Raw genomic sequence first — 13,460 nt, 5'->3', positions numbered from 1 at the left:
AAGTAACTGCCTTCTACTTTCTGAGGATTTATTCTTTGTTCTTTAAGTTAGAAGCTTAAATAATTTGGAGCATTTTTTTTCTTTTATGGTGTCTTTATTTTCCTATAAAATTTATACTCTACACTTTATATATCTTGCTACACAGTAGTTTTGAAATTATTATTCAACTCTAGGCACTGACATTTTCCTTCATTACTTTGTCTCTAAGCAGTGAGTAACCTGAGCATGCTAAACCTGGGACTCCCCCAGGATGAGCGAGCGACATATGTCTCCTCCATAGGAACAAGAGACTGCAGTATGGCTGGAGTGTCACTGACAAAGTCTAGGTAAGGAGCAGTCCAGGGCCTCCTCTGGAACACAGAGGGTTAAAGATAACCTGTCTCCCACAAAGCCTTTCCCAGACCAAGGCAGGAGAGCAAGGAAGGCACCCTGAGGCCATAGCTCCTGACCTTTCACTACTGCTGTGTCCCACAGACAACAACGGGGAGGGGGAGGGGCGTGGTTACAGCAGTGTGCAGTACCATACCAGACCCAGCTACACACAAAAAGGTATGTGCTAGGCAGAGAGGTGGGGTATAAGTCTGGGCCCCTTCTTTATACCAAAGATTACATCAAGCCGAGAAATTATCTGTTTGACATATATCTCAAAACAAAACAAAAACAAACAATCAAACAAACAAAAACCCCACAATCCCTTTCTGATTGTGTGCTGCTGCACACTGTTAATCCTAGCCCTTGGGAGGCAGAGGCAAGCAGGTCTCTACAGTTCGAGGCCAGCATGATCTACATAGCACATTCCAGGCCATCTAAGGCTACATAGTGATAGCCCATCTCAAAGAGAAAAAAAAAAATATAAAGATTTCACATAAACTATTAGAGGTAAGAAATTATTTATAATTCACTAATATTGTAGGATGCAAAGTCAACACACACACACACACACACACACACAATTGCATTTCTACACAGGAACAATATCCAGCTGGAAAAGGAAGTCAATCCTTAGCTATAAGACATGATAACATTCAAAAGAATAAAGTCCTTGAGAGTAAGCTAACGAGGCAAACAAACAAACCAACAAAACAAAACAAAACAAAACAATCCAGTGTACCCAAAACTACAAAACAGAACTGAAGACCAGGTTCGTGTAATTACTTATTTGTGACACTAGGACTGCAGGGTTTTGCTGGGGTTTTCTTTGTTTTTTTGCTGTTGTTTTATTTTTTATTTTATTTTTTTAATTTTTACAGGTGTTTGGTTTACACATATGTCCTTGGAAGCCAGAAGAGGGTATCAGATTTTCTGGGCTGGAGTTATAGATGGTTGTGAGCCACCTATCAGGACCTCTGGGAGAATAGCCAAGGCTCTAACCCACTGAGCCATCTCTAGTGTGAACAGGGTTTTGTACACTGTCTAAGTACTCTGTCACTAAGCTATATACCCTTAGTCCCAAAGAAGATCTAGTTAAACAAATCAAATGAAAAACCACTGATATTCTTTTTTTTTTTTTTTTTGGTTTCTTAAGACAGGGTTTCTCTGTGTAGCCCTGGCTGTCCTGGAACTCNCAGGGTTTCTCTGTGTAGCCCTGGCTGTCCTGGAACTCACTCTGTAGACCAGGCTGGCCTCGAACTCAGAAATCTGCCTGCCTCTGCCTCCCAAGTGATTAAAGGTGTGCGCCACCACTGCCCGGCTGATATTCTCTTAATTGATGTTACATTGTATGATAAAGAAATAGAGGAAAGGAAATACAAATATCTATACAAACACATTCTTACAAAATATGGCAGAAGCAACTATGTCAATTATAATCCTTATTTCTGTAACTGGCCATGTGGCCTTAGTTGGTATTTCTAATTACCTTCTATAGTGAGAAATTTGGCTTCTTGTAAAAAAACCCCATAGAAATATTTTAAGAATGTGTTTCATTTTAATACCAGGCGTGGGGCTGCTCTGGACTGTCGACAGTGGCTCACTATGATTTGCCTTGTGCTTTATCAGGGAAGTGGTTTTGCTACCTGCAGATCATTTTTGTGACTGTTTGACATTTGGAACCCTGGGGACTTTTCAAACATATATAAATGCCAGAGTCTCGGGCTGTCGAGATGGCTCTGCAGTAAGAGCACTGACTGCTCTTCTGAAGGTCCTTCCTGAGTTCAAATCCCAGCAACCACATGGTGGTTCACAACTACCTGTAATCATATCTGACACCCTCTTCTGGTGTGTCAGAAGACAGCTACAATGTACTTATGCATAATAAATCTTTGGGCCAGAGTGAGCAGGGACTGAGCAAGTGGGGCCGACCAAAGCAAGCAGGGCTGGCTGGAGCCAGCAGAGGTCCTAAAAATTCAATTCCCAACAACTACATGAAGGCTCACAACCATCTGTACAGCTACAATGTAGTCATATACATTAAATGAATGAATGAATAAATGAATGAATGAATGAATGAATGAATGAATGAATGAATAAAATGCCAGAGTCTTGGTAGAAGGGGTTAGCTTGCCAGTTGGTGGTTGGATGCTGCTGGTTGCAGTTAGTCAAGTAGTCATACATATGGCAGTCGTACACATATAGCAGTCATACACATAGGGGACAAAAAGGAAGATATTAGATATCCTGGTGTTGAAGATCAAACTTGCCCCAAGGAATTCTATGCCCCTAATCAGCAGGAAGTAGTCGAATGGTTTCACCCCCGCCCCCTGTCCTTTAGTCTGTCCTAACTACTGTCCACAGAGTAGCCAAAGGTCCGGCTACAACCTTTCTCTACTACCCCTCCTGTATGTCCTTCACCCTCTACAAGCACCTCAGCAGGTCTTAGCTCCTTTCCTGGAGGAGTGGCCCATACCTTCATTGCTGATGGATTTATACCCTTTCTTATCTTGCCTGGATTAGGCTGTTGCATTCCCCACTGATTTTAAGCACAGGACACAGAAGCACTAAGAGATGCTCTAAAGGATCTCTGGCACTCCAGACATGATCCTTCTTACCTCCACTGTAGAGAAGCAATCCAACTTCCCCCATAGCGATCTGGATCAATCACCCTCCTGTCACTGTTATTTCCTTTCTTAGCCTGATGACTTAAGGGTATCAAAATCTCAAAGTAGCCAGGGGCAAGTCTGAGCTTCCAGCTCAATGGAACATTTGTTGTGGCTCCTGGCAGAAGCATTCCCTACTCTGAAGCCAACATTTCTAGCCAGAACAGGTCAGAGAAACTTTCCTAGTGGGGTGATAGTGAGCAGAAGTATTCCTTTCTACCCTTGATTCCATGACCCATGTACCCTGGCTACTGGACACTGACTCCAAGCATACACCATTTTCTGGAGAATCCCGCCCTAGCCCTCAAGGCTGCCGCCACCTAACTCTGACTGTGTCTTCAAAAGTCCACCCCGTCTTTTATCAGACCAGCTGCTCCAGGGCGGTAAAGACCATGGCAAGTAGATAAATGGTTTTAACAAGAACTATAAGGATGACTATTTTAGAAGACAAGGACCTTCTCTCTCAGGACCCTTCTGTTTTGTTTATCTATCTATCTATCTATCTATCTATCTATCTATCTATCTATCTATCTATCTATCTATCTATCTATCTATCTATTATTCGATTATTTATTTATTGTTTTGTTTGAGGCAGGATCTCACTATGTTGCTCTGGCTATCCTGGTATTCACTATGTAGACCAAGCTGGCCTGGTATTCACGAAGACTCGCCTCTCAGGATACTCTGACTTAAGAGAGAACAAGACCACCCCTGTCCCCTGCCATTGGGAAGATCCTCTGGCAGGGTACTGTGAGCCTAAGACTGAGGCGCATCCGTGTTGCTCTACCAGAGACCCATGATCAAGTCCTCCATATTGGCACCTCCCTTTGGCATGTCTTTTTGTCCAGATGCTTAAGTGCCCGCCCTGATGGACTCATCTCCATGTTCAACTGCAGACTATGCATGCCACATACAAAAGAGCAGAGCTAGCCACGGCACTGACTCACCAGCAGTAAGTCCATGGTGTTGAGCCGGCAGAGCTCCTGGTTGATGCTGGGTGTGTTTGTGTGCAGCAGTGCAGCCATGAGGCGTGCACCATGAAGACGAGCGTTCCCCAGGGGCTCTTCTAACACACCAATGGTGGTCAGGATTGCTTTTTTCTGCAAACATAGAAGACGCAGCCGGGCGTGGTGGTGCATGCCTTTAATCCCAGCACTCGGGAGGCTGAGGCAGGCGGATTTCTGAGTTCAAGGCCAGCCTGGTCTACAGAGTGAGTTCCAGGACAGCCAGGGCTAGACAGAGAAACCCTGTCTCAAAAAACCAAAAAAAAAAACATAGAAGACACACCCAGCTGGAGTCTTATAAACAACAGGAGCACTCACCTATGATATGCCTGGCCTAAAGAGACTGGGGTGTAATCAAGACAGGGCTTCCTACAAGAAGTGACAGAATCCAAAAGATGAAGAACCCACTTTGTCCCCTCAGGACCAAAAGGAGTGGATAAGGCTCCTGGACTGTTATTCAGGCCTACTAGGCCAAAGGAGTAATACTATGACATATGAAATGTGTCCGGTGTTCATGATGGAGCTAGAAATACCAATCTGAAGTAAGCTAATCCAACTAAGGGCTGGAGCCCTGGACATGGTACTTGACTTGTATGCCCAAGGATTCTTAGGGGGATTCTGAGCTAAGAGATGCTAAGCAGTGATCATGTGTATTATTATGTATCTGCTTGTGAGTATACTATGGGCATGTATCTGCACACTCCTGGGCACATGTATACCACAGTACATGTGTGAAGGTCAGAAGGCAACTCTGTGGAGTTGATTTTCTCCTTTCATCTTTATTCAATTCCCAGGAAGCAAATTCAGGTCATGAGGCTTACCCAGAAGGCATTTTGCCTATTCAGCCATCTCATGGCCCCGAGTTTGCTTCATTCTATTGGATTCAGGTATTTTCTGATCCATCTGTGTTTGGCAAAACAGAATTCTTGCCTCCGTGAATCCTTACGTATTAGTGGGGGGACGAGACATGAAATAAGTCAGTATGTAAGGTGGGTGTACCAGGAAAAAGGCTGGAATTGTGTGGGGGGAAGGATAGTAATGTGAGGCTGGAGGGCAGGAAGCAGCTGAGGACCTTTGTGAATTTTACCGTCCTTGGCCTAACCCAAGAACTCCCCTGAGCTGTTGACTGAACAGAAAGTTCCCCTGGGATCTTGGCCTCAGGAGCCACCCTTGGCAAGTCATGCCCCTGACCAAGAGGCTAGGTAACCTCATGCTTAGTACAGGGGAGTCTGCAAATGCCCATGCCCGGCCTCTCTTAGTGGAGGCAACCTGGCTATGTCTAGCTAGTAGTATATTTTAACATCTGCCCAGTGGTTTTCCAGCTAGCATCTCAAAGGGCAACATCAAAGCACACTGTTTTCCATACTCTGTCCTGTCCTCTACACGACGCCACCCCACACCTCTAGCTGCACCATTTACCTTTGGTGGGTTGAGGAGGAGCTGATGGAAATTCTTCAGCCATGGCTCAATGCCACGAAGGATGCTGCTGCTGACGGAGTGTGACCTTTCCAGTCCCTGAGAAAAGGAGTCCACCAAGCCTTCTGTTCTGTGAATAAAGACAGCAGACAGAGGTGTGGCAGACGTGCTGTGTGCCGTGCATACCCCATTCATCTTGTCCATGTTCTATTAAGCATCTTCCCCAAACCATGTCTGAAAAGAAGCATTACTGAAGACTTCTACACACCGTTTGCTGACTGGCGGACTCGTGGCCCCTTAGCCAAATTTTTCTGGGTGAAATCCAAGACCACAGGGAACAGGAAGGGGCACAGGACTTGATGCCTTGCTGTCCCCTTAATCTCACCAGAGGTCCCCAGTTCTCAAGTGAGAAACAGGAGAAAGACTGGCCACATAGTTTTTTGCCTTTTCAAAACAATTCCTTTTATATATATTTAAATATATTTCCAATTAATAAAAATAAAACAAAATCAATGCAGAAAAATCTTACAAATTAAACAGAGTATCCTTTACTTAACAACTGTAACTTGTTATGCCATAATTTGTTGATATTCCTGGGAGACCTTCTCTCTCTGTGTGTCTTTTTTGTTTGTTTGTTTGTTTGTTTTTTTCAAGACAGGGTTTCTCTGTGTAGCCCTGGCTGTCCTGGAACTCACTCTGTAGACCAGGCTGGCCTCGAACTCAGAAATCTGCCTGCCTCTGCTTCCCGAGTGCTGGGATTAAAGGCGTGCGCCACCACACCCGGCCTCTCTCTCTCTCTCTTTAAAGGAAACTATTTTTTTGAAAGGAAGCATAGGATTTGGGAGAGAGGAGAGGTGGAAGAGAGGCTGGGTGGAGAGGACAGAGGGGATTATGAGATGTAGGTGTGATGTATGAGAGAATAAAAACATTAAAGACAAGTAGTGGACGATTTCTATTTTGCCTTTTTCTTTAAGACATTGAAAGAGGATATTAGTAGCCCTTGGCCAGCTTAAACCCCGCCCCCCCACCCCCAGCCTCACTAGTGCAATTAAAGACATGGACCGCCATACCTGATCCTATTTCTGGTTTTCTAAATTTTACACTATCCTCTCACTATTCTCACATTTAGTGCTGAGTTTGGCTTTCAAAGGTGGCCTAGGTAGCCTAGATTTGTTAAAGAAATTAAAATTCTAGTTCCATAAATAGAGAAAATATCTACTTATTTTTAGGCAATACACTAATATTGACGGATTGAGGTATTCTAGAAAATGATTTAACCAATCTCTTGTCACTTTAAACAAAACCTTGTGTTTAAAAGCATAACAAGGGTCGGGCAGTGGTGGCGCACACCTTTAATCCCAGCACTCGGGAGGCAGAGGCAGGCGGATTTCTGAGTTCCAGGACAGCCTGGTATACAAAGTGAGTTCCAGGACAGCCAGGGCTACACAGAGAAAGCCTGTCTCAAAAAAACCAAAAAAAAAAAAAAAAAAAAAAAAGCATAACAAGGTCAGTCCCAGGAGATAATGAAGTTCTTTTCAACATGTGGTCATAAGGCAAGTGCCTTGAAGGAGAACTGGAGCATCCATCATTTTCAACCCATGATAGAGGAGATCAGAGACGGTCCACTGGCTGTGGAGAACCTTCATCTACTGGTGAGCTCCAAGACCCACTGAGAGGGAGGCTGAGGGCTCAGTGCTTAGCAAGATCCCCATCCACCACCTCCTTTGTGGTATGGTCACCCTTCCATGGGGTCCTGGGCAAAGAAGCTCTGCTGCTGACTTCCTACATCTGTTCTCTCATCTGTGGCTCACAGGTCGTCTTTGTTTAAGTGGCTGTGACCACACCTAACCTGCTGAGATCCCAGGGCCAGCCTGAGCCCCAAAGAAAGCTTCACTTTCCAGAATTTAATTTTGGGTCCTAAAAGGTTCTTGATCACTTGAATTCTCAAACAGATTCAGCCTTCTATATCAACTCCTGTCTCCAGCCCTCTCCTGTCTTAGAACTGGTACTTTTATGGTTCCTGATTCAACTGGTTTCCAACAGCAATCCTGAGAACAGTGTGGTGACCTTCAAGTCCCATAGCTCCTTACCCATAGAATGGCTCTATGCTTTTGCTCATACTGGGATCGTCTTCTCGTCAAGAATTATCTTTGACTAAATGGGGAATCTCAGAGAAAAACTCCCTGACCACAGGTCTCCATCTTCCAGGCCTACCCAGACTTTCCACACTGAGTCACCTGTCCCTGTACCATCTTCTGGGACAAACAGGAACACTGGGTGTAAGGGGGTCATATTTTGCTTGTCTTTGTCTCTTAGGACTCCATGCTAGGTATTCAAATAGCAACTGATGGATGAAAAAGCAGTGAAGGACAGGGAAGCGCTGAAGAAATGGTTCAGTGGTTAAGAACACTTATTAGGTTTGGTTGACAACACCCTCATGGCTGCACCTAACCACCTGTAACTCAGGTCTGGGAAGCTCTTGTCCTCTTCTGGCCTCCACAGGCACTGCACCCACAGAGTGTACATGCATTCACACACAGGCAAACATTCATACACAGTAATAAATAAATCTTAGCCAGGCATGGTGGTATATGCCTTTTGAGGCCAGCCTGGTCTATAGAGAGTTTTAGGACAGCCAGGGCTACACAGAAAAACCCTATCTCAAAAAATAACAACAAAAACCAAAGAAGTAAAGGACATCCCAGAAACAAAGTGTCTTATTGAACACTTAGCAAAGATGAACACAGCATGCTCCCTTTCCTAGCATGGGAGATAAACATATACAGAGCAAGCAGCTACATGCTGGAGTAGAAGCCCTCCCTATAAGGGGTACACATGCACACACACTCATGCATTGTGCATACTGGCCAAAGCAGTGCCTAGAGAAAACCACATGTATTCCATACCCATCTATAAGCAGGTTACAAACTGGCAGCAGCTGAGTGCCACCAGGCTAGGGTGAAACTATGCCTGCTAGTAAGGGTGGAAAAGGACCTCACTACAGCTACAAAGGAGACCTTTCAACCAGGGTATCTAGCCACATTGTAACTTGTATAACCAAAAATTAAAAACGGCATGTCCTGGCTCTTCCTAGATACCCATGTCCTCTGGCATAAGAGCAGTGTTATGCTGCTTTTTCAAAGGAAAGGCTCACCCAACACGCCTTGGCTCCAGCAAGGCGAGCAGCACCTGCATCCCACTGACCAGGCAGCTCTCCGTCTGATCCCCATCAAACATGTTCTTCAGAAGCTGCTCCACACAGTCCTGCCTGTTGGGCACATGCAGAGGTCACTCACTACCTGACAGAGGAGACACACAGACATAATGCAAGGACACTGTCTTCCCCGGAGGCCACCACAGCACCCTGAGCCAGGTGAGGCCTTCATTCTGGCTTTGTTCAGGTTCAAAGCCAGGTACTCCAAGCTTGCATAACACACAGGCCCATGAGTTACAACTCCCTGGACCACCAGGGCTTCTAGTGATAGCCCTTCCTGGGTTCTGAGCCTGAGGAGTTAATCCAGTTCTGAATTAGTGATGGCAGTGTCATCTCCTGTGTTCAAAACAGGCTCCAAGACATGTCCATAATCCAGACTGAGGCCCACCAGATCACGGCCCACTATCACTCACGACTCCAATGCTATGAGGAGGGGGTCTGGCTCCACAGTCTCCTGCAGCTGACTGCCCTGGTCTCTGCCCAGCCTGATGATGTCACAGAGTGCCTGAGAAGCATTTGACTGCCTCTGAAAAGACAAGGGAAACAGGCTCCCCTCAGCAAAAGACACCCATCAGCCACGTCAATCCAGCTAATGTATTTTCTGAGCCAGTTTTCTATAAAGATTCCTAAAATGGTTCATTTGAAAGTAGTGTGTGTCTGCTCTGCCCATCATCGAGATGTGGATCCAGCTAGATTTTCCTTAAAAACATACTAAACACATCCCCAGGAATTAAAAATGAGGCCCAAAATAGCCAAGTATGTTGTATACTTTGTGTCTATTTTATACCTTTGATTCATATTCTAAAATACTGAATACATAACCACGTTATTCTGCATGTTAAATTTAATATGAGACAGTTACTGTTATTTACAATGAGTCCTGTGGGCTTGGGAAAGCAGGATAAGTCATTGAAGGAAAAAAGAAAAGATAGAGAACTCAACATTCCTAGGGACGCATGAGTACTGAGCCACACCCCAGCTCAGCTGTGTGTTTGCAGAGAACATTTGTAGGTGGAGACGAGAGAAATCAAGACAGAAACAGCTTGATCTTTGTAATGTCATGTAAACACAGTAAAACAAAAAACTGAGATTAAAAAAAAATCACAAGGCTTTCCTTCAGGGAAAATGAAGGTAGCCAGGTTGGCTCTATGGCCATAAAATTGCCTTCGGGACAGAGACAGGCTAGTCACTAACACTCATGTCATGGTAGGCTCTACCTTTTGGAACACTACTATAGGAAATCCTCTAGCCTTCAACAATTCCTTTCCCTGCCATCTAGTGGGCTCATTGGGTGGACAGAGGCCAAAACAGGATGGTCAGGCAGCACTGAGGTCTTTGGACACCTGTCAAGTACTGATGTCAGTATTCACCTGTCAAGTGTTTACTGATGACAGTGTATATGTGTGTAAATATTTAGAAGGCATAGGATAAAACTCAAACTCTCAGCAGTGGTTTCTATAGGAAGGATGAAGATGGCTGAAAACAAAAGGACTAGTGTCACCTATGATATGCTGACATATATTTTTTTGGTCTTTGTCCACAGTTCCAGGCTCACGGTCTATCCTGACAGTAGATTATAACATCCACCTCATCCCAGAGCGCTCCTGCTCCATGACCTGGGATGGGTAATGCTGCACAGAGGCCAAGAAACATCTGACCAGACAGGCCTTATTAGGTTTTCCTCCTAAATTCTATTAGTCATAATCCTGTGCAATAAAGTCTCTAAATAAACAAACAAACAAACAAACAGACAAACTACCTCGGAAAGACTGGGTTGGGGGAGTTTCTGAATATGAAGATTCCTGCAGAAAAATACACCTGAAAAGGCCAGGAAGCCCCACACCCTTCCTTCCATACACTGCACTGTGCACCTCTTTATATTCATATGTATCATTTACAGTGTCCTTTATACTAAACCAGAAATCTTGAAGAGTGTACAGAGGATCCAGTGTCTAGCTGGATCACAGTCGGGCTGACCTTGGGAACTAAGCCCTCCAATCTGTAGTCTGCCACTACCCAGCACGTGTCAGGAATGACCTGAGCTCCAGCGTGTCTGGCTGGTGTCCTCTGAGAACTGACTGCTTGGGTGAGGGTGAGAAGCCTCACTGCTCACCTGCATCAGAAGTGGTCTTGTATAGTGAGCTTAGTGGGAGACACTGAGTGGGAGTTAGGTTTTCTTTCTGTGACTGCCTTACACGCTTCTGGGAAGCTTCCAGAAAAACCCTAATTAACCCTTCCTGGTATTCATGCCCTTGTAAGTCCATGTCCTTGAATGTATGCTAGACTTGGACATTCAAGTCTAATGAACAGAATGCATTAGAGCAGTGGTTCTCAACCTGTGGGTTGAGACGACATGATCCTGCACATCATGATTCATAACAGCAGCAAAATCACAGTTATGAAGTAGCAGTAATTTTATAGTTGAGGGTCACCACAACATGAAGAACTGTATTAAAGGGTCGAAGCACTAAGAAGGTTAAGGGAGGACCATCATTTCTGAGCTGAATTTATAGAAGTCTGGTGTGGGTCCAGCTCACTTCTCAAAGCTAGCTAGCTTAGTGTGAGCCCTGTTGTCCACTCAGAAGCCTACACTGCACAGACCTGAGGGGTTACCAGGACTAAAAGCCTCTACGGAATTGAATGTGCTAAGCCACTAGTGACTACGAAAGTGGATCTTCTTTCGGCTGAGTCCTGAAATGACTGTAATCTTACGAGAGACCCTGAGCAGAGGAGCCAACAGACCATGGCCAGATTCCTGACCAGAGTAACCAATACTGATAAAGATAAAAGGTACTTGTTACAGACAACTCAGCTTCAGGGTGATCTGTCATTCAGCCATGCAACCCTGTTATGCATATGTGAAATAATTTGTGTGTATATAAGTGTGTAGATATATGTATGCATAATATTATATATATTATGGAAAGGAGTGACTTGCCCCCTTCACACAGCAGCATGTTTTCCAAGAGCCTGGGTGTGGGTCTGTCCATGTAAGAAGGTGGACTCTGTGAGCATCACACTCACATCTTCATCCTGGTGGGGATGGATCAATTCCACGAGTCTCTGGATGATTTTCTCTTCATTAAGCCACTAAAAGAGGGAAAAGTCCAGTTCAGTATCTGCTCATCTAACCAAATGGAAACAAGTCCTTTGGTACAGCAGAAACTCATGTGCCCAGGTCTCCTGGGATAGACTTTGGCATTCCTGTCTGACATGCATGTCCCAGAAAGAACCAAAATGACGCAGTAGACTTTGGGGACGGCTAAGACACTTTCCGCCTGTCTTAAACAGTGCACCCTTTCTCTGCTTTCAGGACACAGGGTTTATGAAGCCTAGAGTACAGGGTGTAGAGAATGCAGTCCAGGGGCCAGCCGGGTGTGAAAATGAGACAGCCCTCAGCTTCCTGTAGCAGCAGGGCCTTCCTAGGAGCTGGAAGAACACAAACTCCCTGGTGTACCTGTAGGAACACTAACGGCTGACGCTGACACTTTTCAGGGTCAAAGCAAGGAAGACTCAGTGAGATGATGTCAGGCCACAGCATCCCCTGCAGGTTGGTTCTACTAGTGCCCCTGTACTCTGCACCTCAGACTCCTCATGCAAAGAGGAGATGCTAGCCCTGCAGGGATGCTTTACAATGTGAGTACTGCGGGTGAGAGGTGAAAGGCAAAGGCTATGTGGTCTTCTATGGAGGTTTCAATGAGAATGGCCTCCACAGAATTTTATGTTTGAATACTTGGTCCTCAGTTGATGGAACGGTTTGGAAAGGATTAGGAGGTATGGCCTTTTGGAGAAGATGTATTATTGGAAGTGGGTTCAAGGTTTTGAAATACTCTTGCCATCCCAGCATGCTCCTACTTGTGGTTCAAGATGTGTGCCCTCAGCTGGCCCCACCACCATGCCTTTGTTCTAACACCATAGACTCTAACCCTCTAGAACCAAAATCCCAATTTTAAATTTTAAATTTCTTTTAAACTGCCATGGTCATGTCAGGCATGGTGCCACATGCCTTTAATCCCAGCACACAGGAGGCAGAGATAGGTGGGTCCTTGTCTGGTCTACAGAGCAAGTTCTAGGACAGCCAGGACTACACACAGAGAAACGCTGTCTCAAAAAACTAAATAGAAGAGAAGAGAAGTTGAAAGGAAAGGAAAGGAAAGGAAAGGAAAGGAAAGGAAAGGAAAGGAAAGGAAAGGAAAGGAAAGGAAAGGAAAGGAAAGGAAAGAAAAGAAATTGCCTTGGTCATGGTATTTGTAATGATTATTCTTAGTTGACAATGTAATCCCCCCAAAAATGGACCACACCTGTGAGATTTTTTTTTTAAACTTAATTTGAAGTGGGAAGATCTATTTCTAATGTGGATCTTTGAGATGAGAAGACACACATTTAATCCAGAGCTTTTGAGGTAGGAAGATCCACCTTTATTTAGTCTTTTAATCCACACCTCCTGCTGGAAGCTTATATAAAGAATATGGAAGAAGGGAGCTCTCTTGCTTTGCCTGCTTGCTCTCTCCTTACTAGCAAGTCAACTCCCATTTCCTGCCATTAGAGCCACTTCTTCAGGCCCCCAGTGTCTACTGAAGACCAGCTGAGACTTCCAGCCTTGTGGACTGAACTGCTACTGGGCTCTTGGACCTTCCATTCATAGGCAGCTGTTATTGGATTAGCTGGACTACAGCCTGTAAATCACTCTAATAAATCCCATATATACATATTGTAAGTTCTGTTACTCTAGTAACCACTGACTAATAAAGTGTTTTAAACCAACAATAGAAAAGTAAGGAAATTAGCTTT

General features: G+C 44.7%; 1 protein-coding gene across 12 annotated transcripts in view; it reads right to left on the bottom strand.

Annotated features, from left to right (window-relative positions):
- Window positions 1–13,460, bottom strand: part of Ppp6r2 (protein phosphatase 6 regulatory subunit 2) — a 62,583-nt gene that overhangs the window by 12,977 nt on the left and 36,146 nt on the right. For 11 of the 12 annotated variants that reach the window (XM_021216764.2, XM_029548008.1, XM_021216763.2 and 8 more), the window contains 5 exons: window positions 11,694–11,759; window positions 9,083–9,195; window positions 8,610–8,723; window positions 5,459–5,585; window positions 3,983–4,135 (listed from right to left, as the gene is read on the bottom strand). In XM_021216764.2, the coding sequence (XP_021072423.1) occupies window positions 3,983–4,135; window positions 5,459–5,585; window positions 8,610–8,723; window positions 9,083–9,195; window positions 11,694–11,759 (573 nt within the window). Of the gene's footprint in view, window positions 1–3,982; window positions 4,136–5,458; window positions 5,586–8,609; window positions 8,724–9,082; window positions 9,196–11,607; window positions 11,760–13,460 lie in introns of those variants that run through there. The other variant, XM_029548010.1, reaches the window with a different exon arrangement.

Source organism: Mus pahari, chromosome 17, assembly GCF_900095145.1.
Source record: "Mus pahari chromosome 17, PAHARI_EIJ_v1.1, whole genome shotgun sequence".
Lineage (NCBI taxonomy): Eukaryota > Metazoa > Chordata > Mammalia > Rodentia > Muridae > Mus > Mus pahari.
This window is presented reverse-complemented; position numbering and strand designations above follow the sequence as displayed.